At 45.2% G+C, this 27,561-nt stretch overlaps 2 protein-coding genes across 4 annotated transcripts in view; one reads left to right on the top strand and one right to left on the bottom strand.

The window, feature by feature from the left end:
• Nucleotides 1-928: 928 nt before the first annotated feature.
• On the bottom strand, nt 929-16,509 carry TYW3 (tRNA-yW synthesizing protein 3 homolog). Of its 2 annotated transcripts, XM_072834084.1 has the most exons (7): nt 16,229-16,509; nt 15,039-15,158; nt 13,150-13,230; nt 11,622-11,720; nt 11,333-11,404; nt 8,955-9,088; nt 929-1,488 (listed from the first exon to the last, which is right to left on the bottom strand). In XM_072834084.1, the coding sequence occupies exons 1-7, from the start codon at nt 16,463-16,465 to the stop codon at nt 1,269-1,271; spliced, it is 963 nt and encodes a 320-aa protein (XP_072690185.1). In that variant the 5' UTR covers nt 16,466-16,509; the 3' UTR covers nt 929-1,268. The 2 variants fall into 2 exon arrangements, with proteins under 2 accessions (XP_072690185.1, XP_072690186.1); XM_072834085.1 differs by lacking the exon at nt 15,039-15,158 and having other exon boundaries at nt 16,229-16,505.
• CRYZ (crystallin zeta) overlaps nt 16,500-27,561 on the top strand; it is a 43,318-nt gene continuing 32,256 nt past the window's right edge. Inside the window, exons 1-3 of one of the 2 annotated variants that reach the window (XM_072834083.1) lie at nt 16,500-16,624; nt 22,741-22,857; nt 24,236-24,388. In XM_072834083.1, the coding sequence (XP_072690184.1) occupies nt 22,747-22,857; nt 24,236-24,388 (264 nt within the window). In that variant the 5' untranslated portion in view covers nt 16,500-16,624; nt 22,741-22,746. The remainder of the gene's footprint in view (nt 16,625-22,740; nt 22,858-24,235; nt 24,389-27,561) is intronic. The other variant, XM_072834082.1, reaches the window with a different exon arrangement.

Genomic DNA, 27,561 nt, shown 5'->3' with positions numbered 1-27,561 from the left:
AACTTGGATAAATTGTGAAAATATTAGGAAATGCCAAATCACAACTCAATGTTTACTATCTTGTCTAATTTTTTTCTTGACATTCTGGTAATTTTTTTTTTTTTAAGATTTTATTTATTTGTTCATGAGAGAGAGAGAAAGCGAGAGAGAGAGGCAGAGACCCAGGCAGAGGGAGAAGCAGGCTCCATGCAGGGAGCCCGACGTGGGACTCGATCCCAGGACTCCGGGATCACACCCTGGGCCAAAGGCAGATGCTCAACCACTGAGCCACCCAGGCGTCCCGACATTCTGGTAATATTATCTTAGCATTTATTAGTTCTGAGATCAACTAGTGATTTCTCTTTTATTTGATATTTTCTGAAAACACAGTATGAAAGCATCATTTTATAATGAAAATGAGAAACAGTAACACATATGCAAAAGTCTATTAGTAACTTTCTTATTTTTATTTAACGTGATGCTGTCAGCACTCCTGTTATGTCAACACAGCAGATGTCAGAACTATTATGCTGAAGAGGAAATGGAAGGCCTTGAAAATTCTGTGATTTGTTCAAGGACCACCCCTGCCTCCCAATTTCTATACAACCGTTAAGAACTCAAACCCAAGTCTTTTGAGTCCTTGAAATTTTGCAAAAAAGTATATAAGAATGCTATAAAGATTCCCAGGTCTTAAGTCACCATTTCTGACCAGGTTTAGTGAAATACCCAAGCCTACCTGTGTGGCAGGGACTGTGCCAGTGGCAAGCTCTGGTTTGTGAGAAATAACGAGAAAAGAAGGTTCACGTATTTTGTCCTGAACAAAAAGCGTTATCAGTTGTTTTCTCCACAAGGTCAAAAAAAAGGGAAGGACTTCTTACCGGACATCACGGCAACAAAAAGCAAACTCATCCCCTTTTAAAGGCTGGAGATTTCAAAGTGAAAAACGAAATTAAGTGTTGTGATGATTTTTACTCAAACATTTCCAATGTCAAGGTTCCCTTGAAAGAGTATTACAATTTTGTTTTGCAGAAGTAGAAGTTGAAACTTAAAAAAGAGGCATTAAGAAGTTCATTTTATTTTTGCAATGAATCTCTATGTGACTAAAGCAGATGGTATCTAATGAGCAAATATTATACAGTTATTTTTAAAAGTTCAGGATTTCTCTAAAATATACAGACAGAAGAAATCTTGGTTTTCTGAGTGGCTCATACACTCAAGAAACTGAAGTACTCTTATAAAGAGCAGCTCTGTAATGTCTATTAGACACATTATTCTACCAAGACTGAATCTTAGTAATCTTCAGGGAAGATGGTAACACTCATTCCTAGGTCATCATCATTTTCACATTCTTTAGCGTTTTCTTCAGTAATACATTTGCCACATGCTGCTTCTGGGTTTCTCTTCTTCTTATGAGTATATGATGAATTATTTTTGTCTTTGATTTTCTCTTTTGCATGTGAGTTAGTAATAGTTTCTTTTTCCAAAGCATGTTGTAGGCAGTTGTAAAACCTGCAGAGAGATAAGTACTACTGTCATATCTGTGTTTTCAAACAGAAGGACTGAAATACATCCAGAGGTTATAAATTATATAAATTTGATAGTGTTTCATATAAATCTTAAAATATAAACTGAATTGGAGAAATAATATGCTTCTTGCTTTTATATGATCATTTAGGGAGATGTGTTTTCAGTTCTTCGAGAACACTGCTGAAAATTGGGTTGGAAACATCTCTTGACAATCTGTAATCTATCTCTCAATTTCTATTCCAGATGTAGGAGTCAAACAAAACGGTAAAAATAGAGAAATTATTTTTCTTTATAAAAAATCATAAACGTAATAAAATCTCACTTTAGAGAATTCAGCAAAAATATGAGGTTACAAATACGGACTACCTCTACAGAACTATCTAGAAATAACCTCTCGGTATTTTTATTCTTTCTAATTTATCAATGTATTCTGAATTAATGTATTTATACATGTACCCATATACTTACTTTTACAGAATTATTATACTTTTACATTGTTTTATCAAATTTAGTATTTATTGAAAACATTTTTTTATCATAAAATAAAATAAAAAGATATCCTTAGCAAGTAGTACAATGCTGACACACTCGGTAAAAGTAAGTGAATAAATAACCACTGAACAAAAAGGTGAGTATGGATATCATATCCTAGATCCCCAAGTGTAGTCATCCGGACGCTGAGACCTCCCTTGCCATGATGAGATCATGCCCGTATATTCTATTATAATGGCAAAGTGTCACAGAATTTTTGACACCTACTGAATAGATTGCTGTTTGGACCAATTTTCTTCTTTCTTTAATTCAATAACCAGGCTAAGTTCTACTTGTAAAGACTCTGAAACTCCCCTAAAAAAAAAACCCAAGATATTCATCTGCTTCCAAATATTCCACACAATTCTAATGCACACCTGACCTGATCACAACATATCCTGTCCATATTTCAAGGACTCACCACTCATGTATACCTTGATACCCAGCACCGTGCTTGGCAGATACTAGGTGCTCAACAGACATTTCCTCAGTGAATAAATCAATCTCAAGGGGGAAGTAACAGTATGAGGATAAACATAATAGTAGGAGGCACAGCAAAAGGTTTTGAAAAATACTGATTGGTGACTTCTTAGATCCTGTTCTGTGGTAACAACCTTTTAATTTAATGCACACCGCCCCATCCTCGCTTAACTGAAACCTGGTCCCCGCAGAGACACCATCTGCTCTGCGTTCCTCTCAAGTGGAGATGCTTATTTTTCTGTATCCCACTTGACGCAGAGTTGAGATGTCAGAATTTAGCTGGCTCACCAAGGCTTCGCCAGACCGAACTCCTTTAGCTGCCCCTCATGCCATCTGCCAATATTTTGTTCAGTCTCTTACATTCATGGAAACCCCTACACTTGGCATGATCTTTCTCTCCAGGTCCTACCATCATCCCAGGTGATGTCAATGACTGGCTTTCTTTCATCTTCCACACTGCCTATTTGGAATATCAACAAAATGACCCAGTAGCATGACTTACACAAAACAGCTAAGTCCAAAAATTCATGCCATCAAATGCTGTGAAGTGCCCCTATTTGACCTCATAAGAGGCCATCTGTGATGTGCAACTTCATTTCCTACCGTCCCCCTCCCAACCCTGAACTTTAGACTCAGATAACCAAGTCTTTTTTCTGGATTATACTTTATTCCTAGGAAATTAAAGATTAAATTGCTCTTTTATGACCACAGAGAATTAATAGCTCATGTAAAGTATTTTGTCAATCACATTAAAAAAAGTAATTAAAGAGGAATAGGTGCCTTACTTTAATCTTCCACTAAAGAACCTAAGTGTTCAAAGCTACATCTTTGGGGTACCCAAAAACAACTGGTAAAATGGAACAAAGACCCTGTTGTCTGAAAGCCAAGAATAATTCCTTCAAATACTTTTTCCTTGTCCTTTTTAATGGGAATTTTTAAAAGGTTCTTTGCAAAAAAAAAAAAAAAAAAAAGGTTCTTTGCAAAACTATCTTTCTCAAGAAGTCAGAAATTTGTTCTGCAATTACATGCTCTCCATGAATTCTTAAAGTGCGATTTTCTCAGCTCTCACAGGCAACAAAAAGAACTCAGAATATAAAAAGAAAGGTGTGCACAGGCAATGGTCTTCCCCAACCCCAAAGAAAATCAAATTGTCTTCAGTTTCTCTACTTCTGCAGTCAAGAGCATCATGCCCCAGGGCAACTTGTACTTCATTCTCTTCCAGACAGAACTTTTTAGAGCAGCCCTAGGAAAATGAATTCTTGTTTTTCAGGTCAGTTAGAGGACCACTTGCAAAAATATATGATATTTCTCTGATTTCTGAAATAGGAACATAAAAATAATGAGATCTAGGCACAATTGCATACCCTTTTAGGCTTCCATTATTCACAAATAACAAATAAGGCTATTTTCATATATACGTATTTAGATTTTACCTTGATTAAACTCTAGCATTTTTATTAAAAAACAGGTATGTGACAGAGCCTGTGCCAGGCGGTGGAAAGAGAGGTAAAAGACCTGGTCGTGCCCTCAGGCTCAGTATTTAATGGGAGCTGCAGAACTGTAAAGACACATTCAGCATGCCCTGAGAAAGACCAGACAAAGTTGGGGCCCGCCCCCTGGGGGAACCCTGCTTCAAGTGAGATCATGAAATGCTCCTTGGAAAACAACCCAATGCTGGGGCTGAATTGCAACGATGGACTGAAGCTGGCAAGGTAGGGGAGAGGAAAAAATGAGGGGACTAAATATCCAAGGGGGAACTGTACAAAAATAAACTATGTGTTTTATATCATTTATTTCTTTGATCTTAAATACATAGGGAAATGTGTGACTTATTTTTTACCTGCTTTAGTTCTGTTGTTAAAAATAAGACTAGTGACTACGAGGAGTCTCAGACATCTGTTATCCTTGCCCCCTCCTACTTTCTACCCCCATTTCTAGGCTGTCCCCATGTCCGGTTTACATTCTGCACTATCAGTCCCATTCATCTTGCTATTCAAGCTCCTGTTCCTTCTCACCTGGACTATGGCGTAAAAGCCTACACCCACTCGCTCTTATCTCAAAGTCATCTTACACGTCCTCCGGAATAATCTACTTTGAAGCCTTGCAAGTAGCACTATTGATGGAAAAAGTCAGTTACCAAATGTAGCGAACATTTATTAAGCACTATTCTCATGCTAGCCACTCAGAAAATATAAATAAGAAATAAGAAACTGTCAATGACTTTGGGGAACTCAACTTAATGGGTTAGCTTCTAAGTCCCTTTATGGTTTATTATTAATTCAAGAAACATGTACTAGTTCTCTACTATGAGCTGGACACTAGGTTAGGTTTTGGGATAAGAAACACTTAAAGCGTGAATGTGTATGGTTGGTGGCAGGGAGAAGTCAGTCCTATTTTCAATGTGAGCACACTGCAGTAGGAATAAAAAGGATATACATACAATTAATGTAATTCAATATGGTTCATATTTCTGTTTTGCACTGAGGAATATAAACTGTAACGATACTGACAATAAGAATCTGAACCAAGGAAATGGAGATAGGGTTGAGACTAGGACAAGAAAGCTAATCAGGAAAGGCTGATGAGTATTCTAATTAGATATGTTCAAAAAGTTATTGGATATGTAGGCTCAGGACTTGAGAGAGATTTGGAAGACCTATCGCTATGTGGGGATGTAGCTGAAGCAATGGGCCAAGGAACGGTACCTTAGAGAACAATAATTAACCAAGAGACAGAATCATAAGGAGAATCCAGAAGGAAGCTAAGGAGGAAGCTACCACAAGCAGGAAGGAAAGCAGCAAAGTGATAGTTTCATATACCTCCCCACAGGTGTATGAAAAAATGCTCCATGTCATGAACCATCAAGGAAACACAAATCAGAACCACAGAGATACCATCTCACACCTGTCAGGATAGCAATCCTCAAAAAAAAAAAAAAAAAAAAAAAAACACAAGAAACAAGTGTTGGCAAAGGTGCTGAGAAAAGGGGACCCTTGTGCGTTGCTGGTGGGAATATAAAACCGCATGGCGGTCCTTCAAAGAATTAAACACAGCCACCATACGACCTGGCAATTCCACTTCTGGGTATACGCCCAAAAGAACGGAAAGCAGGACTCAGACATTTGTACACATATGTTCATGGCAGCATTAGTCACAATGACTTAAAGATGGAGAAATCCCAAATGTCCATTGATGAGTGAATGGATAAATAAAATGTGGTATATAGATACAATGGAGTATTATTTAGCCTTAAAAAGAATTGTGATACTTGCTACAACATGGATACACTCTGAAGATGGTACACAAGTGAAATACGCTGACACGAAAGGGCAAGTACAGTATGATTGCACTTACCTGAGGGACCTAGAACAGACCAGCTCATAGTAACAGAAAATAGAATAGTGGTTACCAGAGGCTGGGAGTCTGGATGACAAAAAGGTTCTCAAGATGGACAGTGGCGATGGTGGGGGCTGCGTTACATGTGAGTGTACATAATGCTATTGAAATATATGGTTAAAATGGCCAATTTTATGTCATATATATTTTACCATAAAAAATAAGAAGAGTTTAATAAAAACCCACCAACCATTGGAAATAGGTTCATTAACTTTTTCTGTCCATTTTGCTTTACCAACAGTATTATATGCCAACTGATTCAGCCCCTTTACTCTTAGCATTTTCTTACTACAAGTTAGTGAAGAGAGGAACACAGAACATGGCTAATTTCGTTTTGCTCATAGTCAAATGTGTGGTTTCATCTGACCCAAGTCAGTCCTGATCTCTTATTAACAGGTCCAAAGATAGCCTCCTTCTTATAATTGGTAAATAGATCTCCAAACTTTCGTATTTTTTACCTGGAAATCATTATATATAAATTTATTTTATTCTTCCCACTAACAAGTGGCCTTGGGAATTGTTTTACAGAAACAAGACCTTTTTTATATTAAGAACATTTTACCATTTAACTCTGATTTTTATGTTCCTAGATCATTTCATTTCTTTTCTTTTTTTTTAAGATTTTATTTATTTATTCATGAGAGACAAAAAGAGAGAGAGAGAGAGAGGCAGAGACACAGGCAGAGGGAGAAGCAGGCTCCATGCAGGGAGCCCGACGTAGGACTTGATCCCGGGTCTCCAGGATCACGCCCTGGGCTGAAGGTGGCGCTAAACCCCTGAGCCACCCAGGCTGCCCGTAGATCATTTATTGCTGAAATGTGACTCATCAGGATTTGACTTTTAAAAATTCTACCATAGTTATTTGAATTGTGAAACTTTGGTCCTATGACGAACCCATTTTTAGTACTCAAGGTCTGACTGCAGAACTTATCACCTCCAATGTTTATTTTTTTCACTTTTCCACATCAGAAGGGTAACTTTTTTTCTGCATTTGGTTGAAAGTACAGCTGTTCCCAAGGGAGCTTTCTAATTTGTTCCCCCTTTCTGAATTCACATGTAATCTTCTAATCAGTATCTTAAGACACTTTTTACCCTTCTTTAATTTTTCCCTGATTTTATATGATGAGCATGGCTCTCTTGATAGCAGCATGCACACTATAATCTCAAAACATATTTTTGAGTCAATGGATTTAAAGTATAATTTGATTTTATAGTTAGTGAACGTGGCTCAATTAACTTCACCAGGTGTATAGTTAGTTGCTCTTGGGCTATATTTATAATCTTGTTGAAATTCAAGTAAGGAAACAGAGAAACTGATTTGTTACTTCCTATATTTTAGCAAAGAGCCTCACTGGAATACAGTCTAAGAAATGTAGTCAACTTGTGGAATGTTACTGTAAGTACCTACATGTAGTTCAGACTCTGTAGTCTGGTGAAGCGGCTGGGTGCTCCTCAGCACTTACTGGATATTGTCACTTCATTCAGAATGTTTGCTCAAAGCACCTTGTAGCCAGGTCACCCCACAGCGGTTTTCAACCAGGGTCCTTCCTACTGGAAAATTAAGCTCTCATGCCCTAAGAAATCCAATGTATATAATGAGTTAATGTCTCTCCCATGTATCTAGAATGGAAAATGTAGACCATTGTTGAAAGAACTGAGAAACAGTCACTTGAATAATTTTGTGAATTCTGTGGCTGAAATGAGAAGTCCTCGTTAAGAGAGCCCGGACGGTGGTACCGACGTGATCACAGGTTTATTTTCTGTATGTGCCAATAGAGGAGGAAAAGAGCTACCCTACCCTGAGAGTCCATGACGTGACAGGGATAGGGCCGGTCATTAGGTAGATGCTGTTTAATGTATGCTAAAGTTGTTATTTAAGATATGTACATCTCCCAAGTTAGAGAGAAGAAAAGTGACATCAAGAGAGTTGAGTAAGTTGTGGTGGAAGCTGGAGTCAAACTCAGTTCTGCTCCTGGAGCCAAATTTCTACCTCTTCCCACCATCGTATACTGCTACCACTGGCGCTGATAGCCTTAGCTACCTCAAAAAAAAAAAAAAAAAAAGTAGGTATTAAAGAATTTTAAGCAGGCAAGTTAAATAATAGGATTTCTCTGCACTTTACAGACAGGATTCGGAAGGTGATACAGAGTATGGCGAGGCAGAGACACGCTAGAAACCTTCTATTATGAGACAGGTAACAAGGCTATTGCAGGTGTGGAATAAAGAGTGTGACAAGTACAGATGGGAAGAGAACGATTTAAGAATTACTTGGGCAGTGACTGACTGGTTGTGAGGTAGGCAAGGGGATGGGGAGAAGGGGAAATGACAACACGTCGGCCGTTACTCCTCGAAGAACTCGGGGGCATACGTCTTGCTGATGGTAGATTGCTGGCCTCGCTTTCATATAAGAAAGGCAACACTATAGTCACTTCTTTATGTCAAAAACTCTTATTTTTATGAAAAAGTTGAAAAGAAAGTAATGTGAGAGGAGGTAAAGTTAAAGGAGAAGAGAAGTAGAGAGATGTGAATTGACAGCCACAATCCTTCCTCCTGGGACAATTACGGCAATTCTAGATCCAATCCATACGAACCAGCCGCGTATGTAAAATATTTATTACGTTAAAATTAACCAGGTTGCTCTCCCCAAAAGGAGATTCTTGATACTGTCCAGTGGATCACATCCAGGGGGGAGTGCACCGCTTCCTGGCTGCCTTCAACTTGATCGGTTACGGTCCCTGTCACCGGGTCCCTGTCACCGCCGTTGGGCTCTCTTACCGGAGGGATTAGGTTTCTCTCCTTTAGGCCGGCTGCCGGCAGTCCTGTCCCGCTGTCCTCCACGGCGCTTCCCCTTTACACGCCACGTAGTACCCGTTACAGTCTGGGCTACTCTCATCTATTACTTTGATCCTTTTTTTTATTATCTGTGATAAGACTACAAATACAAAAGCAGTTGGGAGTATAAACTGAAGATGGCGTGTATCGATATTTTCAAAGATGACCTAGATAGATAAGAGTAAGACAGAAATATCCAATTACTATACCTTTCAATCCTCTTCTTGTTTTCCTCCATCTTTTGATTTGCTATCTTTAACAGGAAGTCGATATATTCCTCGGTCACCATCAGTTTTCCCTTATGGCTTAATGGAACTTCTAAGCCATGGGTGCTCCGGACAGCCTACAGGGAACAAACGACTTAGATATGATCACTTATGTACTAGAGACACTGAAGATAACTACAGACAAGTCCCAGTCAGGGCTGTGTTTAAACATAGTTTGGTTCTATTACAGGATTTGACGCTTTAATATCCTTTAGCTAAACACAGCGGAACTGAAGATTAGGGTTTCCCATCACATGAAGTTATTTCTTAAGAAAGTCATTCTACACATTGTCTTTCAGAGAAGCAGATCTTCTCTGAAAAATCCCATCACTGTTTAAGTTTCAGTCTCACTAAAGCCTAGAAAGCTTTAATACACTAGTTAAAGAGAAGAAATAAATGCAAGCTCAACAAAAGCTTCAAGGGAAAATCGAAGGGGACTGGCTGCGGAAGAGCCACTCACTGCTGCCTGAGCAGAGTGTGTGGCTGTAAGAATAAGCCGTGCCTGTTCTATCTCACGAAGTGGCTGCTTTCTCCATGCTTTAGGGTCGCCCATCTTAGTGAACCTGTTCCTGAAACAGTCAATGTGTTCCAAGTAAATCCAAACAGTGCAAACAGGTTAAGAACCAGCGATGAAAACTATTAGGAGAGATACAACTTCTTTCAGTGGACTTTTACTGAGGTGGGAAGACACAAGATAAATATAATATGATCCCTGCCTTTAAGAGCCAACATTTTAAAACAGGAAATAAACAAGTGAACAAAGAATCACAACATAGGTCCTACGCCAGGAAAGAGATAGACACGTACATGTACATATATACACCCATGCGGGGCTAAGGAACTGTGGAAGAGGAACAACTAGTTGGGACTCATGCCTCGGCTTTATGGGAAAGATAGCATCTGAGTTAGGATTTTTTTAAGTGCAATGTAAGAATGGGGTCAGGGGACATTCCAGCCAGAAAATGAGTTACCTATAGTCATGGAGACATGAAAGAACATGATACATTTGGGAAATAACTAATAGTTTTCTCTCTGGCTGGAGCATAAGTATGCTAGCAGGAGATGAGCATGAATAAGGTAAATGGAAAATAGTTAGGGTAAGGCCTTGAATACCAAGGGAAATATAGGGAGACCCTGACTTTTCTAAAAGGGGGATTCAGATAGTGTTGGCTTAGGGGCACCGAAGGAGAGGATGGGTAGCCTGAAGACCAGTCGAAGACCACTGTAAAGACCGAGGGGAGGGACCATGATGGCTTAAGTAGAGGCAGGGACAGAGGGAGAGGAAAGGTGGAGCTGGGCGTTAGGAAGTTAGAGGCAGATGTGACAGGATGTGTAACTGAATGTAGAAGGCAAAGGAATGGAAAGCGAACGAATGGTTCTTTCTTGCTTGGGCTACCAGATGGAGTGTAGGGGAAGGAGACGGACACAAATCAGTACTGTGTGCTTTGACTTTCTATCTAGGTACGCTTTTTTGTAGGTGTCTTCTTTTGTAAGCCATCTCTATACGAGGAATGAGCAATTTGTTAAAAAATAAATGGAAAATAGGAAAAGTCGAGGGAGCCAGCATCGGAGAAAACCTGAAATAGGCCAAAAGCAAAGAACATATACCATTACAAATAGTAAATACCACAGATCAGAACAGAGCAAAATCACTAGGCGCTGACTTGGCCAGGAAAGGACTCAGCTGGAGGCTTAGAAAGGGCTGTAAAGATCATCTAGTCCAGTGCTGGCAAACTTTTTTGGTAAAAGGATAGAGAGTAAATATTTCTGACTTTGCGGCCATATGTTATCTGTCACAACTGCCCAGTTTTACCACCGTAGCACAAAAGCAACCTGTGATAGTAATTTACCAAGTGAGAGTAGTGGGATTTGACCTTCCGTGGACTGGACTTGGCCCCCGTGCAGTAGTTTGCCGGACTCCTGATATGGCCAAGGAAAGTCAGACCTGAGGGATTAAGGAGCTTCCCCAAGTTCATACAGCATGGCTGTGGTGCAGCCAGTATCCATGTAGAGGACTTTAGACCCCCTGCCTATGATTCTTTCCACTATATCATGGTGCTTATTAAATGGAGTCTTGACTATTTAGGAATCAGGCTGAAAGTAAGCAGAGGAGGATTCTGTAAAATAAGAGCTCAAATGCAAATCTAAGAACTCCGTATTCTTGTCTGTAGAAAGAGTAAGGTACTGAAGATTTCTGAGCAAGGGAATGGCAAGACGATTTGAGGAGGGAGAGATTAGAAGCAGAGGAGTCTAATGAAGTTATTCAATAGTATGAATCGCTTCATGCCCAAAGAATTGTTTTTTGTCAAAAGTTATCTTACCAACATAGTCTTTCCTCTCTTTCCCACGGTTATGCCAGAGTTCCTGAAACCAGAATCTATTGCCACTGAATGCTGTAAGAAAATGAATTGGTTAAATTCTCATAATCTGGCTAATCAGATAAACTGGTTAGCTCTACAAATTGCAGAAACATATGTCACCCCAAACCTATAATTAAATTAAAAAACTAGTCAACTAAAAAACTAATATCACATTATTTTTTTGGTAGATTTAAAGCTTAGAATCAAGTCTACCCACATACTAAATTCAAGTATAATCATACAATTTTACCAGAATCTGTGCATCCTGCAACTGTCGACACTGCACATGAAGAACAAGTGGTTCAAATTTCAAAATGGCATCGCCATTTGCTTTCTTCAGAGCCGCAATCTAAACAAATGAAAAATATTGGTATCAGACACCAATATACGATCCTTTTCATTGGTGACCCTTTACCATATGCAACTTCAGTTTTTCTCAGAAACATTCAGAGTCATCCAGCATCCTTTTTCTGCAATAACTTTTCACTCTGCTTTCTCAGTCCTCGTTCTCCAAAAACTGATTAATCTGCTTATTCTTTTCAAAGACCTGATTTCTAGTTCTCCCATAAACCTCTTGTGTCTTTCTTTCCAGCCATACCTTGAAAAGTAAACTACTATGTAACTCCATAACAGATTTTCATTAAGGAATACGGTCTGAGGGCGTCGGGCTCGCTCATTCTCTAGAGGACGTGACTCTCGATCCTAAGGTCGTGAGTTCAAGCCCCATGTGGGGCATAAAGCCTACTTAAAAAAAAAAAAATAAAGGAATATGATATAAAAGTTCTGTTTAAATGCTTTGTTATTAGATTGAAGTTTGAGACATATGTATGTCTGAGTTAGAATTCATACGAGGCGGTTGTTATTTCTGTCCACCTCGTATCCTTGGGCAGTATCCTCTCTTCTTCACACCATTTGATTCCGGTGGGACTGCCAATCGTGACCCTATCACTCATGACTCCTGCTATCATAATAGCAGACATGCCAAGTGCCTAGGTCTGAGGAAGGACAGTATTCCACTCTACTGGCAAAAATTACTGATCTCAGGGGGAAGACCTCTCACCCACGCAGGATGACTCAGGATCCTCTGGGAATGATATCTGACTATCAGCAAGAAGTCTTTTTCTGCTGGGGCTGCTGGCAGCTATCTTTCCTGCCACAAAGACTGTCTGCAGCAGAAGAGGACAAGGGCAACTACACAGAAAGAACCAGTCCCCACAGAAGGAGATGAAGAGTGAGTGAGTACCCTAAGACATTTGAGCACCTGAACAGGTAAAGTGCCTGAATGATACAGACTTACATGAACTCATTTCAAGATTTTAATTTCTGAAACTAAATAACCCAGGACAGATAGGAAGATTTACAAGAAGCAATCCAGGTAAGTAATGCATAATTTATTTCTATCAGTATGCTGGCAGTATACAGATAGTACTAATCCCTTTCTCCTAGCTCCTTTCTCCTTGTATAATTTGTTCCAGGTTACAGAGTTATCGAATGGTCGAAATGAAAGTCAAATCTTCCATTTATATATGTGTCCAACATCCATGCACTCCCTATGTCCAAGAGGATGTGTTTTCTTAAGCAATAAGTAATGCTTATATACATATTTATATTTTATCTCCTATAAATAAAGAAAAACACTGTAATAATTCTCTTCAGGCTTTCTAATCTTCAGTCATTGTAATTATCCACATAAATCACCTTGAATGTCTTATTCTTTTCAAATGTATTTAATGTGTTATGAGTTACAAGTTTATTTCTGTTTACACATAAAAACTTACCACATCATCCTTTACGCAAGGTTTGTGTGTAACCAGTAGCCAGCAGCAGTTTTGCTTTTGAACTTCAAAACCATTTATACCCTGAAATATAAAAAAAATGTAATTTAATCATGTGATATTTATACAAATAATAAATACAATGCTTGGCATGATTGTAAGCTTTCTTAAATTAATTAGTAGTAATTTTAAGTATTACTGAGAACAATTCACTAGGCTTTGGGTAAAGTTAACCCAAAACAAAAAACATATTTTAGTATTTCTGAAATATGGTTGTAATTTTGTCAGGAGAAAAGAGATTCTTGTAAGAGGTTGTATGCTTGCGGGCCTGAGTTGCACTCTGTTTTATTTGGCTTGCACTATATGTATGTGTGTATATATATGTGTATATATATATATATATATATATATATATATATATATATATATTTGTGTGTGTGTGTGTGTGAGAGAGAGAGAGAGAGAGAAAGAGATTGAGAGAGGAGAGAGCACAACAAGAGCTGGGGATGGGGGTAGGGAGGTGGACTGGGCAGAGGGAGATGGAAAGAGAATCTTAAGCAGGCTCCACGACCCTAAGATCATGACCTCATCCAAAATCAAGTCACATGCTCCATTGAATAAGCCACCCAGGTGCCCCTTGGCTTGTACAATATTTAAAAACAAAAAACCATGGAATTCCCTTTGTAAGAAGGCACTGTCCCAATCCCACAGAGGACCTATTACTTTTTACTGACAAGTGAGCGTTCACACCCTATGTCTCTAGTCTCTAAAGGATCTGGGCCAGACTATATAGAGTCCCAAAGGGCAGAGCTAGGGCTGCAAAGTCAAAGCTTCAAGAAGCCAATACCTTCACATCATATCTTTTGTTTATTAACTGAAAAAAATGTTTATTTGTAAAGTTCTATTAGACTCGGGATAAACAGATCCTACCCTCAGGGAGGCTGGAAACAGGATGTAGGAGAGCAGGCTTATTCTTAAATCCCTATATTTTTACAAAGTAACTATTTTTTACAATGAGTTCACAGGAGATTTGGCTGTCTAGCTCTGGAAAGGGGAAGAGCTGTGCTGGTCCTAAATAACTGGTTTGCTTTCATTGAATGACCTCTGTGACGTTTATTGGACCTTATGCTGGCTGCTCTAAATGTTAGAGCATTGATCTGATCTGATCTGATGCTAACCCACTTCTAGTAAATTTATAGAACCTAGAGGGCCTGTCTGGGAACTAATGCTGTCTGTAGCTTCATCTTATCCATACTTCCTTTATCCAGATTTTCCCACTTTCAATTTTTCTTCTTGTATTGCTTTTCAAGTAAGTTGATGCAAATCCTTTCTGAAATAAGGCTAAGTGAAGACAAATAATATACATAACATGAAAGGAGGTTCTCAAAAAATCCTAAGGCAGTTCAGAAGAAGCAGTGGTGACAAGTGGGCCTGTCCGCCTGTGTTTCCATGAGAGGGTTTTGGGAGTCACATCTCAAATACACAGAGATGGGGGGCGGGGAACATTTCAGGAGAAGTAAATATGAATAAGGGCAAAGGCAGGTTAAATACAAGAGGAAAAAATAATATTTGGGTAATTGGATAAACATGGAGATGTAGGAAATAAGAGAGCAGCAGAAGGGTTGGAAGGTGTATCAGAGTAGGGGTTTGGATTTTCTGATGTAATAAAGGATTTCAGCACAGGTAAGTGACATGCACAGAGTTGTCTTTAAGGAGGTGAATCTGTTAACAGCATGTAGCATAGTTTGGGGCAGAGAAGGTAGGTGAGTGGCCTTAGGAAAACACTACAGAAATCCAGGTAAAATAAGGCAGTAGAAATAGGGGGAGGCAGAGAGCAAGCCCAGCTAGTGCCAGCTTAGGATGCAGTGGGGGCCATATAAAAATATACAGGCCTGCAGCCCGGGGCCTGATCCTGGGGACCCTGGATCGAGTCCCACGTCGGGTTCTCTGCATGGAGCCTGCTTCTCCCTCTGCCTGTGTCTCTGCCTCTCCCTCTCTCTCTCTCTGTGTCTCTATGAATAAATAAATAAATAAATCTTAAAAAAAAAAAAATATATATATATATATATATATACAGGCCCTGCTAAGCTGGGGGGGGGGGGCAGCAAATGATCTAAATCTGAACGCGAGTTTATGAGCGTGCTGTGTTTTCATGCTCTGCACTGAATCTGACCTAACACTGACACGCAGGTGACTTCTGCAGCGCACTGGACACGGCCAGGGGACGCCAAGCGCCTCCAGGTACCCGGCAATGCCGAGGAAGCTGATGGTCTACGATCCCGAGTTCACGCAACAGGGAGGGGGCCGAGTTCAGGTGACCCTCCCGAAGCCACAGAGCCAGGAAGTCCCACAGTTAGCCGGGGTCCACGCAGCATCCCTGCAAACCCTGGGGACCCGGCCGCCAGCTCAGACCCACCCCAGCGCCCAGCAGCCACAGGTAAGTGACGGGCGCCGCACTAACCGAGCCGGCCGCTGGGGGCAGCGCGGCCCCGACCCCGCCCAGCACCCAGCCCTCGGCCCCGCCCCCAGTCCTAGGCCCCGCCCCCACCTCCCAGGCCCCGCCCCCAAGCTCCAGCCCCCCAGGCCCCGCCCCCAAGCTCCAGGCCCCGCCTCCAAGCCCCAGGCCGCAGCCCCGCCTCCGGCCCCCAGGCCCCGCCCCCTAGCCCCAGGCCGCAGCCCCGCCTCCAGCCCCAGGCCCCGCCCCCTAGCCCCAGCCCCGCCCCCAAGCCCCAGGCCGCAGCCCCGCCTCCGGCCCCCCAGCCCCCAGCCCCCAGCCCCCAGCCCCCAGCCCCCTCGCCCCACTCCCGGGGGCGGCCGTCCGGGGGTCGCGGCGCCACGGCGGAGGAAGGCGCCTCGCCCCGCGGGGCAGCCCCGAAAGCCCTGGACTGCAGCGTCGCCGTCCCCCGGGGGCTGGTCGGGCGCCGGGGCCGCCCCATCCCCGGCTTCTGAGCCAGCACCGGGGTTGGCGGGCACGTTCGGTCCCCAGGGCACCGGCCCGGCTCCACCTCTGCGCTGCACCCTAGGCGCCCGGAGCACCCCGCGGAGCGCAGCCCGGGGCCGCCGCCGGGACGCGGGGCCTCACCCCGTCCAGGAGGACGATGCGCCCGGCGCAGGAGCTGGTGGTGAAGTACTGCTCGCGCCCGTTCAGCAGCTGCACGAGTCCCGCCGCACCCTCGTCCACGCTGCCCTTCCGGCTGAGGTCCGCGCGGCCCAGACACTGCGCCTTCCATCTCCCGAATTCTGCAGCGCGATCCGTGCCGGGGAGGCCTCGGAGGCTCGGCGCGGACCGCGGCCCTGGCCGCACCCTGGGGGCCGCCATGTTGCGGCGGCGGCGGCCGGGAAGGCCCAAACCTCCTCGTCGGCGCGCGCCCCGGGCGGCGCCGGGCCCCCGGGGGCGGGGCAGGCGCGGGCGAGGCGGGGCCGGCCGGTTAAGTACCCAGGCCCGTCCCCCCTGCGGCGGGAGCTCGCCCCGGAGCCGGTAAGTGCCGCGCGGACGTCCCCGTCCGTGGAGGCCGCGGGGGAGCCCTGCGCGCGTCCCCGGAGCAGCCGAGCGCGGCTGCGGTCACGCGCCCGCCCCGCGTGTGTCCCGCGGAGCCCGCGACAGCTGCCGGCCGGGGGCGCCCCCGCGGGGCTGCAGGCTACTCGGCCGCCAGGCCCTCCCAGCCCGGCCTCCTCCGAGAGGCGCCCTGCTCCCGCCGCCCGGCCCCGAGCTCGGCCGTCCCCGCGGCAGCGCCCGCCCCCAGTGCCCGGCTCCGAGCGCCCCCCGCTACCCCCAGACGCCCGCCCCCCCGCGACCCCTCCAGGTCCCCCCCAGTGCCCCGCTCCGAGCGCACCCCGCCCCGCCAGGCTCCCGCGCCCCCTCCTGGCACATGGCCCGGTGCCCTCCCCCGGTGCCCCGCTCCGAGCGCACCCCGCTCCCCCCCAGGTCCCCGGCCCGCCCCACCAGTCCCCGGCTCCGAGTGCACCCCGCCCGCCCCCACCAGGCGCCCGCGCCCCCTCCCAAACACGGCCCCCGGCAACCTCCAGGCGCCAGGCCCTGCCCAGTCCCCCGCGCCCTTCCACAGGCGCCCTGCTCCCCAGGCTCCAGGCCCCCCTCCTGGCGCAGGGCCCCGTGCCCCCCCCACCCCCAGTGCTCAGCTCCGGGTGCACCCCGCTCCCCCTGGCGCCCAGCCCCGCGCCCCCCCCCCCCCAGTGCCCAGCTCGGAGCGCACCCCGCTCCCCCTGGCGCCCAGCCCCCCGCCCCCGCCAGTGCCCAGCTCGGAGCGCACCCGGCTCCCCCTGGTGCCTAGCCCCGCGCCCCCTCCCAGTGCCCAGGTCGGAGCGCACCCCGCTCCCCCTGGCGCCCAGCCCCCCGCCCCCCCCCCCAGTGCCCAGGTCGGAGCGCACCCCGCTCCCCCTGGCGCCCAGCCCCCCGCCCCCCCCCCAGTGCCCAGCTCGGAGCGCACCCCGCTCCCCCTGGTGCCTAGCCCCGCGCCCCCCCCCAGTGCCCAGCTCGGAGCGCACCCCGCTCCCCCTGGTGCCTAGCCCCGCGCCCCCCCCCCCCCAGTGCCCAGCTCGGAGCGCACCCCGCTCCCCCTGGCGCCCAGCCCCCCGCCCCCCCCCGTGCCCAGCTCGGAGCGCACCCCGCTCCCCCTGGTGCCTAGCCCCGCGCCCCCCCCCCCCCCAGTGCCCAGCTCGGAGCGCACCCCGCTCCCCCTGGCGCCCAGCCCCCCGCCCCCCCCCAGTGCCCAGCTCGGAGCGCACCCCGCTCCCCCTGGCGCCCAGCCCCCCGCCCCCCGCCCCCGCCAGTGCCCAGCTCGGAGCGCACCCCGCTCCCCCTGGCGCCCAGCCCCCCGCCCCCCCCCAGTGCCCGTCTCCCTCCCCCGGGTTCCCCTCTAGGGCTCCAGCGACCGCGACCGCGGGGCTCCCGAGCTCCCCTGCCTTCCGAGCTGCGGTCCTATTTTTGGAGAGTTTCTTTGACTCCCTCCTCCCCCGCCCCGAATAATTTTCAAAGGGAAAAAAAAAGTCACAAAACAGGGCGTAAAGGCATCGCTGGGTGTTCATTGGGTGTTCGCGGAGCCCCGGTGAGCAGGGACCTCGGACTGTGCGGGTCCCTCTGCGGCCCCCACTGCGGCCCCCGCGCCCCGAGCGTGCTCAGCGCCCAGCCCCGCCCCCCGCCCCCCCGGGCTCCTGGGGCGCTGCAGGCCCAGCCCTTTCCCCCCCCCCCCCCCCCCCCCCCCCCCCCCGTCCATCCAGGACCCGGGAGGGCTTTAGAACCACCGGCCCAGCCCTTCCTCGCCACCCGCCACCCCCTCTCGGGTGGGCCCCGAGATCCACCCCAGACAAGTGACCTCACCAGGGCGCACAGCCGGGAACACACTTTTCTTAGACTACTTTTAAGTTTTGTTTTTTGCTGTTGTTTTGCATTTCTGGCTTAAGGCTAATAAAAACAACAAAAAAGGTTAACAGTGAGGCATTCTTGGTCAACGGCAGCACATTTGGTAACGATGATTCTCTTTCCAAGTTCTTATTTTTTCATGTCTTGCCAGAAATTCTTATTTAATTTTACTTACATTCTTCTCTCCTAAGTGCCCTGCTCTGGCTTTGTGACTTGATTTTTTTCATTCTGTGCTAAAGTACAATTTCTGACATTTTCCTCATCCCCTTAGTTTTTAGTTAAACCGGACAGATTGAAACAGAACATAGAAACAATCACAGTTTAAGGAGGAATTGTAAGTCCTGTGTTTCCCAGATTTCCAAAGTATGCTTGGCAACTTTTTATAGGGCAAAAGTACAACCAAAACTTAAAAACCAGGTCCTCTAATCTAAAGTTCAGGTCTGACAAATAGAAAAAATCTATTTAAAAACCCTAGTTGCAAGGTGAGGGGCCTGCTGACATGCAAATGGTTTAGTCTGAATAATGGAGCTTATTGCCTGCTGGGCTTGCTGTGAAGCTCCCCCCTGTGCTGTTGCAGTTCATCTTCACAAGAATCCTATACTAGGCAGTACTGGCCCCATTTTACAGATCAGGAAATGATTAGTTTTCCGAATAGAATCATGTCCTGGGTATCACTAGTGGATCCTCCTAGCTTAGAGGCATGTGAAAAATCTCACACTCTGAGCAGATGACCTTAATCATAAAATAGGGGATCCTACCTGCAGGTTAGTTGAATTTCGTATTTCTAGCACAGCCTGCCTCACTATCATCATTAGAAAGTATATTTTTAAGAAGCGAAGGGTCCTCTATGCCAACATTTCAAAGGGTGACAGGAAAAGGATTGTACACTAAGGGGGAAAAAAAATCTCCCACCAGCGTTTAAGATAGAGGGCTTAGGTTCTAGTTCTGCTTCTGGGCGACCCGGTGATTCTCTTAACCTCTTGGAATGTTTTCTCATCCATAAAATGGATGGTGATTTTATTTCCATTTCTACATACAATTAAATGGTTGCTTTTCTACCTGTCGTGAAAATAATTATGCTAGTGGAGATAAAAGTGTGCTTTTTAGGGCACCTGGGTGGCTCAGCGGTTGAGCGTCTGCCTTCGGCTCAGGGCGTGATCCGGGGGGTCCTGGGATCGAGTCCCGCATCAGGCTCCCCCTGCAGGGAGCCTACTTCTCCCTCTGCCTGTGGCTCTGCCTCTCTGTGTGCGTCTCATGAATAAATAAGTAAAATCTTTAAAAAATAAAAATCCAAAAACGTGCTTTTTAGAAGAAACCGGGTATTAGGGGTTTAAGGATGATAATTAGTGTGTTGTATTATTTTAATCTTTTTATTATTCCCTTTGACATAGCACCTTATGTATTACGAAGCAGGTAATGATCCTGTGGGTAGTGGAGGGGGTTTTCAAAGGCAGTTTGTGCAGATTGGAGCCTGATCGATCATAGTGGCAAAGGCTCAATGGGAAATAATATGGACAGAGCAAAGTAGGAGGCAGCGCTGTCAAGGGTGTGCCTTACAAGCTCAGTAGGACAGGATGGTACTGCTAGGCAAGGCAGCAGGGTTTCTAAATCCAGTATTAAGGAAGAATTTCCTCCTTCCTTTGTTCTTTTCTCGAAGCTTAGCAGATGTCAAAATGTAGGGGTGGGGGGCGGGAAATGTATGTGTTAGATAATTTTGACACATCCTATTTCACGGTAGTTTTGCTTTTACTACTGCTGCAGTTCTTTGGGGATAATAATCATGTCTGTTGGTAAAAAGGTAGATGCAAGAAATGAAAGAAAGAAATAGTAGGAAGAAATAAATAGTTGAGAAGTGGAACAGGAGCTACAGATCTTGTGTAGCTGTGTGCAAGAATGAGAGCACAGTGAACAGGAGCTGGGAGAGGGGCTGGGACATTTTGGGGTGCGGGGTGCGAGCCATTTTCAGGTGAAGAAGCTCAGCGAGCCCCCCCCCCCACCCCCACCCCACCCCACCCCCCCCCCCCCCCCCCCGCCCCCAGGGAGGCCCTATGGGCCTGGTAACTCATGGAGCTGGGACTCCTGCTGAGGCTGTCGGATTCCAAAACCCGTGCTTGCTCCAGAACTGCTCGCTGACGACAAAAAGGAAAAAAAAAAAAAAAAAAAAAAGCCATGTTCTTATTTCCAGAGTGGAAAACTCTGAGCTGGGCAACCTTGTTTTGTTGTTCTTGGTGGTGGGCTTTTTGCTTTTGTTTTTGTTTTGGGTTTCTTTGTCTTTGTATTTGCACTTTCTTGTCTTGAGAAATACCCAGCGCGAGTGAAGACCCAGATGGAAAGCCGGTGGCGAGACTGCTGGTAGGCACGGAGCGAGCTGCTTCCTCGGGTCCTCGGGTCCTCGCGCTGCACGGGTGTCCCCCTCAGGGACCGCCCCGCCGCTCTAGGCGACCTTAGGTTTAGGTCTCCACCTGTTTCGGCCCCCTTGTGTTTGAGGTCTGCCGTTCAGAACACAGCATTGCCTGACGGCCTTCTAGCGATGGACAGTTTGCGGGCTCCTCTGGGCTAGGTACTACACGGCAGCTCTTAAAATTAAAGGGTTTTAAAATGATACAACTCTCGATTCCTTCTGTCAAGAACTTTCCACTAGTGACACGGTCAAAATGCTTTCGATTACCCCGTGTACATGGATTGACATTGATAGTTGGCACGAGCTCTGTTCTGAGCAGCCTGTGTTGAGCTTCCGTATAGTAAAAGTCTGAATTCTTTCAAGTCCTAGTTTCTGCAACTCTTTTTCATCTTTCACCAACTCATGCTTGATGAATATAATTATTCCAGAAGTTGGGACACCTCGGTGGCTCAGCGGTTTAGCGCCTGCCTTCCGCCCAGGGACCTGATCCTGGAGACCCTGGGATCGAGTCCCACGTAGGGCTCCCTGCATGGAGCCTGCTTCTCCCTCTGCCTGTGTCTCTGCCTCTCTCCCTCTCTCTCTCTCTCTCTCTGTCTCTCATGAATACATAAGATATTTAAAATAATAATTATTATTATTCCAGAAGTTAACAGTGATGTTCTGAGTGGTGACAGAGCCTAACTAAATATTTGATGTGGCTAGTTTCAAGAAATCGTGATAACACACATGCAAAATAGTGGAGATAGAGTCAAAACCCTTTCATTATATCCCTGTAGGTATGGTAGGTTTCCGTAATTGGCTATTTTTATATTCAAATGTTCTTTACCTTTTCTAAGTGTTCAGGTCAATAGTAACAGTGATAGAAAAAATAATAACAGTGGTAGGGCAAAAAGGTTAGCTGTAAATGACCCTTATAATTTATAAAAGGTCACATACAAAGCAGTGTCCTTACATTGTGTCCAAAGCATTAGTCCTTAATGGTTTCCTCCTTTGTTAAAATGAACGAACGTCATAAAGCTAAGTGTTTCACCATTGATCAATCTCAAAAATTTAATGTAGAGAGGAAAAAGCGTGTTGCAGAATTAAGAACAGTACGATCCAATCTAAATGAAGTTGAGAACATGCAACACCATAGGGCATGTTGTTGACGTCCTGTGTGTATACCTGGAGTAGTGATACGACATCATGCCTGGGGATGTTGAGCACTGGGTTCATGGTAAAAACCACCTCTTAAAAGGGTGGGCCAGAAGTGGGTCTGGCGATGGGTACAGAAGGCTTCAGTTATGTCTGTAATATTCTAGGTTTTCAAAATGTTAAGATTTGTTAAAGCAGGGAAGCAGGTAAATGTGTTCATTTATATTTATATTTCTCTATATATTTGAAATATTTCATAACCCAACAGAAGGTCTATTTATCTAATGTTAATAAAACTTAACATTATCTCCTAAAATTTCTAAGCTCTGTGGCAGCACCAGCTTACACAAAAAAGGAGCCTAAGATACCGTATCATGCTATGTCTAGCCAGATGTTTTTGTTTGCATGTTTGATTCTCTTGTGGAAGGCACCGAATCCCTACAGGAAGCAATACGAAGTATTTTGCTTTGTAGCTGAAGGATTCGTAAGATGAAAGGTCCTTAAACATGAAATGAGATCTGTGTAAGCTCATGATTTAAATTGTTGTTTGAAAAATTGTTTTGATCTGCCCCCTCCAGGGGGAAAAAAAAAAAAAAACCAACAAAACAGAGTGATATAGGCTAGATACCATATGACAGTACAATCTTTTTTTTTTTTTTTTTCTTTTTTTCTTGGTGTCTAGATCACCATGGCGACTGCAGGGAAGTTGATGAGAGCGATTCGGGTTTTTGAATTTGGTGGACCAGAAGTGCTGAAACTCCGGTCGGATGTTGCGGTACCAATTCCAAAAGACCATCAGGTGGAAATAATTACATAAAAACAGGCAATAATTATTATCAGGTTAATGTTCAAAAAAAGAAGCAGGCTCACAGTAATTCGTAGAGACACTGAATTAGGACAAAGTTTACACTGATGATACGTGCAAGCTCTGACAAAGACAGCATAATTATAACAGTGAGGTGGATCTATGAAAAGGAAAAAATATCTTGCTATAAGGAAATTTTCGAGGTTGAGGACCATCTGTGCAGTGCAGTAATTGAATTTTTCTGCATGGGGTCATAAGTAGTTTTGAACAAGTTATCCTATTACAAACTTTCATGATTTCTATTTTGTGCACAGTAGGAAAATCGTTCTCTTCTGCATACATGCCCTTCCACGTATGATTTAAGAGAATTCAAATGAAGAGTTTAATCATTCCCGGTGACTTTAACAATATGCTTTCTCATTAAAGATTATGTATTTTTATTACTGTGCCTTCCATGACTCCCAAGTCTCATTTCCTTAGCGAACCTTGAACCTTATGAGAGTTTTTACAATTTGGCCATAGCCTAGCTTGAGAGATTCATTTCTTACTGCTGCTTCTCAGTAGACTGGGCTGTAACAAGCAGCATTATCTGGCTTCCCCAAGAGGCCCTTTTATTTCTTCTGTCTTTGCACCTGCTATTCCTTCTACCTGAACTACCCTTTCCTCCCATTCTGAAAGAACGTCTACTCTTAGTGCCTACCTCAAATACCACTCCCTTTGCAAGGCCTTCTCTTACTCCTGCAACAGAAGCAATCATTATGTATTAATTACGGTAAAATTAGCAGCTATGGTAGATGTAACCTCAAAATCTCAAGGGTTCGGCAATAGCAAAGTATGTCTCATTCCGTAACTTCTCAGGGTGATTTCTGAACCCAGCCTTCCTCCATCATGTGGCTCTGCCACCTTCGATGCCTGTCTTCTGACGTCACTCCTATGAAAGGGAGGGAGGCACAGGGTGGATTGCCCAGGACATCTTTATGGGACAGCCCTGAGAGTGGCTCTGATCACTTTTGTTCACATCCCATTGCCCAAAACTCAGTCATTTGGCTGCTCATAACTGCGGGCGCCAAGAAATTCTGTTCTTCCTGCGTACCCGGGAGGAAGAGGGTTTGATGAGCACGGAGAGGTTGTGCCACGCGTCCTCTCAAGTATTTCCACTACTGTTTTCCCAAAATATGTTTTATGTAGCCCATAGGCCTTTGTGTCTTACCTTTTTTATGTCTGTGTTGGTTTGCAAAACTGTGATGTGAGTCCCTTGAAGGTGAGGGTTTCCCCTCCGGGTTTACAGTTCCCATCATCAGTACAGCCCTGGCCTAACGCTGGATGAACGCCTGAGTGTTCTGTGTGAACTAAAAGCACATTGGCCTTGCAGGTTCTGATCAAAGTCCACGCATGTGGTGTAAACCCCGTGGAAACATATATTCGGTCTGGTACTTACAGAAGAAAACCACTCTTACCCTACACGCCGGGTTCAGACGTGGCTGGGATAATAGAAGCTATTGGAGAGAATGTATCTACTTTCAAGGTATTCCGTTTTGAGTTGTTTCTATTTTGCCTTAATATTTTCCTTAAAATATTTTAACGTAGCTTTAAAATGTGTCTGTATGTAAGTCTTCAAAAGGCCCCCTTACAGATGAAGGAGTGCCCGCGTTGGGATGCACACCGGGTGTTGTATAGAAGTGTCGAATCACTGCATTGTACACCTGGAACCGATACTGCACTGCGTGTTAACTAACTGGAATTTAAATAAAAACTTAAAAAAGATGGAAGGCCCCATTACACAATTTCTGCCACTTGGGGGACTCCTCTATTCAAAAAAGAGATTGCCTTTTATCTAGAGGTCTTCCCTATTTGCATTGCTGGGGACAAGCACTGTGTAAATTCTGTATCTTCACATCCTCACGGAAATTCAAGTGGGGTCCTTTGGATGTAGCAGAAAAATGTAAGAAAATAAAATAAGGAAGTTATACTGTTTCCTGACCCTCAGTAATACACAAGCCAACATAATGTTTCATTCCTTCTATAAATTCCTTGTTTATAATTATCTAGTTTTATAATTAATCTAGTTTCACAAGATAAAGGGAGGGCCGATTCTTTTGAATAATAAGTAGAAGATGAAAAAAATGCAAGGTCAACTGTACATTTTTAGAGCCTGGACTCAGATCGAGGGGCGTGAGTCCATGCACGTGTTCTGATCGGGGCTTTTGTTCTTTGTACGCCAAAAGAAATCTAAAACATAGATAGTATATTCATGTTCTCGCATCTTTCCTCATAATTCCTTGACCTGCTCAACTTTGGCAGCACATTTACCAAAATTGGACTGAGACAGAGAAGATTACCGTGGCCTCTGCCCAGGAGGCCGATTCCTGCAGCTTCGCACTGCTCGCAGGCGCCTGGCTTCTGCCCCCTGCGCCCCCCCGAAGCGCTGCTTGCTCATGTCACTAATGGCCTCTATTGCTGGAGTTAATGGGCCCTTTTATGTCATTATCTCTCTTGACTTCTTGGTGACATTTGACACTTTCAGCCACTTACTTTTTCTTAATTTTTTTTTTCCTTCGGCTTCTATGACATCATTTTCTCCCATCCTCTTCCCCACTTCCTCCCGGGTGTTGTTTCTCAAGCATCTTCTTCTTGGGAGGCTCCTCAGGTTCTAGTGTTGCCCACTGTTCTCCGGTTCTCCGTCCCTCCTTTGACCTCGAATTTTCTACGAGGCCGTGGACCCATGCTATCCAGCAAGGTAGCCGCTCACCACGTGCCGATTTAAGATTCATGTGAACCTAAAGCAAAATAAAGAAAGTCGGTTCCCCAGTCACACCAGTGACCCGTCAGAGGCCGAGTAGGCCCGTTTCTGCGGCCACCCTCCTGGACCGTGCTGCTGTGCACCGTTGGCATCATCAGCGAAAGTCCTGGGAGAGCCCTGGAGCCACCCATCCAACCCCGGTCCCCTCTTACTCAGTGCGTCTAAAACCGAGCTCATCTCTTGTCACATCAGTTCTGCTCCTCCCTGGTGCGACTGTCCCTGGGACTCCTGTGGCTTCAGTCCCCCCACCTGCAACTTTCCCTAGCTAGAATGGGTTTCCCTCTCCTCGGTCCGTGCCCAGGGCAGGTTACTCCGTGAGGTCCTTACCTGGAGGTCTGTAGTGGATCCTTAACACCTGCCCTCCTTCCTCCCCGAATCTATGCTGGGTCCACAAGGGGTGTTTTCTAAAATGTCGTGGTGGTCCTACAGTCTAATGCCTGCCTTAGTTCCCCGTAGATGTCAGGGTCGCCGAGTGCTTCTGTTCCTGCTCTTCCCGCCATCCTTCCATTCTCGGCTCCATTCCTCCTCGCTTTTCGGTCGGTATGTTGGTAAAGCTGTCCTTTCCCACGCGCCCCATGCTTGCTTCCTCTTCTCTGGCTTTGCTCACATTGGTTCTTCTGCTTGGCAGAATTAAAATGAAATTTATGAACATAGGTGCGGGGACTTTTACCCTCTGGCCTTGGTTCCTTTTTTTTTTTTTTTTTTTAAGATTTTCTTTATGAGAGACACAGAGAGAGAGAGAGAGAGAGAGGCAGAGACACAGGCAGAGGGAGAAGCAGGCTCCATGCAGGGAGCCTGATGTGGGACTTGATCCCGGGTCTCCAGGATCATGCCCTGGGCCCAAGGCAGATGCTCAACTGCTGAGCCACCCAGGGGATCCCCGGCCTTGGTTCCTTTTCTTTGTACCTCTGTAACGATTACCTTCCATGCATTGGACTACTTACTCATTGGGCACAAATGCTAGCACTTTCTCAGCATTTATTCCTGCCACCGTTCCTTTACTTATTTTGAGTGTTCCTCACTCATCAAAACTCATCTCAGTCCTAGTTTTCAAAATCTTGTTGGATTCTCCAAGACCTTCCTTAAATTTTAGCACCTCAACGAAGCTATTTTTGATTCCTTCAACTTAGAAACAATTCCTTTCTCTTTTTGGCACTTGCCTTTGTGGGTTCATCGTGTTTGCTTGCATTGTAGTTATTCCTATCCTTTTCTCTCTTCCTAGACTTTAAGGTTCTTTCGATGGCGGAAGATGTTTTGTTATTGATTATCTATCCCAGAACTCCCAAGTACTGCTTTCCATAGTGAATTCTTAGAACACGTTTGAATTATATTACAATCTGTGCGACATCTTTTTAAGCCCTAAAAACAGGACTAATCATAACATGGTCATATTTGACCATTTGCAAGTGGCACTGGTAAGCAGTGATGCTTGTCTTTGACTGCTGGGTGCCTTTTAAATCTTTTTTCTTTGTTTCTTTTTTTTATAGGACAAATTTAAGTAGACTGAGAGTTACTGCCTTAGTGTTTCGCTTATTCCAAGGAATGTTTATTTTTTATTTATTTATTTATTTATTGAAGAGCTTGGGCAGGTGTTTGTAGTAGATGGTCTGACATCCCTAGTGTGCAGGTCATACTGGGCAGGTGTGAATGCTTGTGTAGCACCTTACCTCACCTTCACTTTCACTTGCCTTTTCAATAGCAAGGGCCCAGCAGAGTTTGCTGAGAGTTTGCTGTGTTTCTTGTACCGTAACAAGGGAGGAGGCCTGTCCTGGCTCATCTTGCTGTCAGGACCTGGGCATAGTTTCCTGCTCTTGGTGTATGCTTAAAAAATGAGGGAACAAATGCAGGGGTGAAGCACCTATGGAAAGGACTTAGGACAGGTATTTGGTGTTTGGAGG

This window comes from Canis lupus, chromosome 8 (assembly GCF_048164855.1).
Source record: "Canis lupus baileyi chromosome 8, mCanLup2.hap1, whole genome shotgun sequence".
Taxonomy (NCBI): Eukaryota; Metazoa; Chordata; class Mammalia; order Carnivora; family Canidae; genus Canis; species Canis lupus.
This window is presented reverse-complemented; position numbering and strand designations above follow the sequence as displayed.

Bases quoted from the DNA above. Each gene is read 5' to 3' on its own strand.
- TYW3 (XM_072834084.1), bottom strand. From the start codon at position 16,465: ATGGCGGCCCCCAGGGTGCGGCCAGGGCCGCGGTCCGCGCCGAGCCTC. The intron at 11,721-13,149 runs GTAAGTTTTTAT...TCATTTGTTTAG, and splicing joins CTTGCGTAAAGGATGATGTG to ATTGCGGCTCTGAAGAAAGC. The intron at 9,089-11,332 runs GTAAGATAACTT...TGTTCCCTGTAG, and splicing joins AGAGAGGAAAGACTATGTTG to GCTGTCCGGAGCACCCATGG.